The sequence below is a fragment of the Sinocyclocheilus grahami genome, unplaced genomic scaffold, assembly GCF_001515645.1.
Source record: "Sinocyclocheilus grahami isolate Dianchi unplaced genomic scaffold, SAMN03320097.WGS_v1.1 scaffold12335.1, whole genome shotgun sequence".
Lineage (NCBI taxonomy): Eukaryota > Metazoa > Chordata > Actinopteri > Cypriniformes > Cyprinidae > Sinocyclocheilus > Sinocyclocheilus grahami.
Genome location: NW_015514354.1, coordinates 1 through 2,562, shown reverse-complemented (window position 1 = coordinate 2,562; position 2,562 = coordinate 1). Strand labels below are relative to the sequence as shown.

The following is a 2,562-nucleotide window of genomic DNA, read 5'->3' as shown; positions in this document are numbered from 1 at the left end:
CTGGAAAAAGGGGGGTCGTCTTATATTCGGGCCAATACGGTACTATATTAACTGCTTGATTGCTTGTTTCATCACAAAATGTAAACTATATTATCGCATGGCTCTAATCTGCTAAATGCGACTGTAAGGCATGAAGATATTATAAACATTAACATCATGATTTCTGTAAATCTAATCTACTTCAAAACAATGTGCATTATGAAAAGCTCAGTATACATAAATCTGACTTAACGATTTTCTACAAAAACAGCCCACAGATCTGTGCAATCTAATGCATATTGCATAAAAAAATAAAAGTCTTAGTCAATCATATAAATAACAATACTAGTATCCATTATATTGTGGTATCACTGATGATCTGTGGTCAGTCTCTTCCTGTCTAAGTAGGTATTTCTTGGCCAGTATAAACAGCGAAGTGGATTCCGGTTTATGCCTGAAGTCTAGCTCCGAGACTAGGATCATAATGATCATAATGATGTTACCAGTAAACATTCTGTGGATCTGGAGCGTATGTGACTGTCCAGTTGTTTGTGTTGAGGAGGCTGCTGAAGGGGGAGCACTTTGGCTCTCGTCGACAGTGACAGCCATGACACTGACACGCGTTAAAATCTTTCAGGATGCTGCCAAGGGGAAAAACACAGATATTATTATTATTTTTTCATTCTATTAAAAGTATTGTGATGGTAACATGATCGTACCAGAAGGTAATACCATTAAGATAATCATGGTACCCCCATGAAACTTTAAGCGTTTTATTCACACACAGAGACCAAAACATCTATTTGACTTACAGGGCTGTCATTGCTTCATTCTGGAAGGTAACAAACGCCATTCCCAGAGGTTTAGTGTTGACTTTTTCTCGTTCTTTTCTGTATTCTTCCTTCAGTTTGGCCTCAAGCTTAGTGTAGTAGTTCACAGCCTCTTCCTGCAACAATGGATAAACATTATTTGCATTATTTGTTTTAAAGACCCCATCAAATAAAAATGTGCAATTAGAGTCTGTATGATATTCTGGTCTCTAGATATGTCTTATGGCGGGTTATAAAGGCCTCACTGATTTACGTTACAAGCTATCAGAATTTCATCTTACTTTTTGGCCATATACATCAGCATCTGCACCAAATTGCAAATTTTTGCTCAATCTGTTAAGTGTTTTTTCCTCTTGGAGTATACGCTTGATATTCTCTATATCACACTATATGAACTTTAAAACCTGATGTATCAAACAAGGTACTTCATATGCAAACTTTTGTTTTTCTGACTATTATTTCATGTGCCAGGCTTTACAATTTAATATCACGTAACTGTCCCTTTGAATTCTGTTACTTTTCCATGATTGAATTACACCATTAACCAACAAACCCTCTATTTAAAGCTTTGTATGCCTGCAAGTTAAGAGCTTGTTTTTTTCCAGCAGTCATACTGACTTGAAGTGATACAGAAAAATGCCTCTGGTGACAAACTGGAAGTCGGTTTATCTAATGAGGACACTTGAGAAATGCTGAATAATCCCGTGCTGATGTTGAACATGTCTCACAGCAGCAGAGCAAACATCATCCTGACTGTAAATATGATGAAGCGGAACTACAGAAAGCACGCAAGACAGATGATGTGACTGTGTCTGATGGGAAAACACCGTGTATTCCTGAAGACAGTTCATGCATTCATGATTTACATTTGAATGTGAAGTGAAATTCATGAGGATTCATTTACTAATGAGGGATCTAGATACCTACTATTCAGTGGAAACCTGAGAGGTTACAATGCATATGATCTGACCTGCTCGCAGCCCGCGATGATGCAGCAGCAGAGGTGGCCGCAGGGTTTGGGGTTAATCATAGTGGGCATGTGTTCCTTGGCCATCAGGTCTGTATAGAACTTTTTGCTGCGTTCTGCCTTTTTCCTGAAGAAGACAAAATCGAGAACATTGAATTGAGTCTGATTTCTAATGTTTTTTGTTGCAGTTTCCAATAATAAGGTACAAAAAAAAGTCAATTTTCTATTCCTTTTCAACAAAAGGTCAGTGAAAGTAGAATGTTTTTCAGAAAATACTGTTTAGTTTGACCTCAGGAGGTCAAAATAAATAAATGAGTAATTTTATTTGACATTAAATGAGTTTTGCAATGTGGCTTACAACCTAGATTGATTGCAATGTACATTATTAAATAGCAATTATTATGCAAACACATCAAATACAAATCCGTACCTTATTCATAGAAAGATCATTGTGTACAGTACTTAAAATAGTGACTAAAACTTGTCTAAACTAAGCTTGTAAAATGTGTACCTTTCAGACTCCAGGGACATAAGCTTGGCAACGTCGTAACAAATGCGAGCATCCAGAACTATGCAGTTTTCATATGCTTTCCTGGATATGAACACAAAGAGATGAAAAGGAGAAAAAAAGTGTAAGAGAGACAGAACTCCCATGAGGGGGACAGGAAATAGTTCTGCTAATTCCCACTTTCTCTTTTAACCTGGCACTGGAACACGGTGTTGATAGTCTTGCAGGAGCCAGGCTTTAGTATTGTCTGGCACGCACAATACTTCACACAAGCCAAG

At 37.4% G+C, this 2,562-nt stretch overlaps 1 protein-coding gene across 1 annotated transcript in view; it reads right to left on the bottom strand.

Annotated features, from left to right (window-relative positions):
- LOC107578853 (CSC1-like protein 2) overlaps window positions 1-2,380 on the bottom strand; it is a gene marked incomplete at its 3' end in the record, with an annotated part of 5,185 nt that extends 2,805 nt beyond the window's left edge. The window contains exons 1-4 of the mRNA XM_016264759.1: window positions 2,288-2,380; window positions 1,780-1,903; window positions 792-925; window positions 483-620 (exon numbers count right to left, since the gene is read on the bottom strand). Coding sequence (XP_016120245.1) covers window positions 483-620; window positions 792-925; window positions 1,780-1,903; window positions 2,288-2,307 — 416 coding nt within the window. The remainder of the gene's footprint in view (window positions 1-482; window positions 621-791; window positions 926-1,779; window positions 1,904-2,287) is intronic.
- Between the last annotated feature and the right edge of the window lie 182 nt (window positions 2,381-2,562).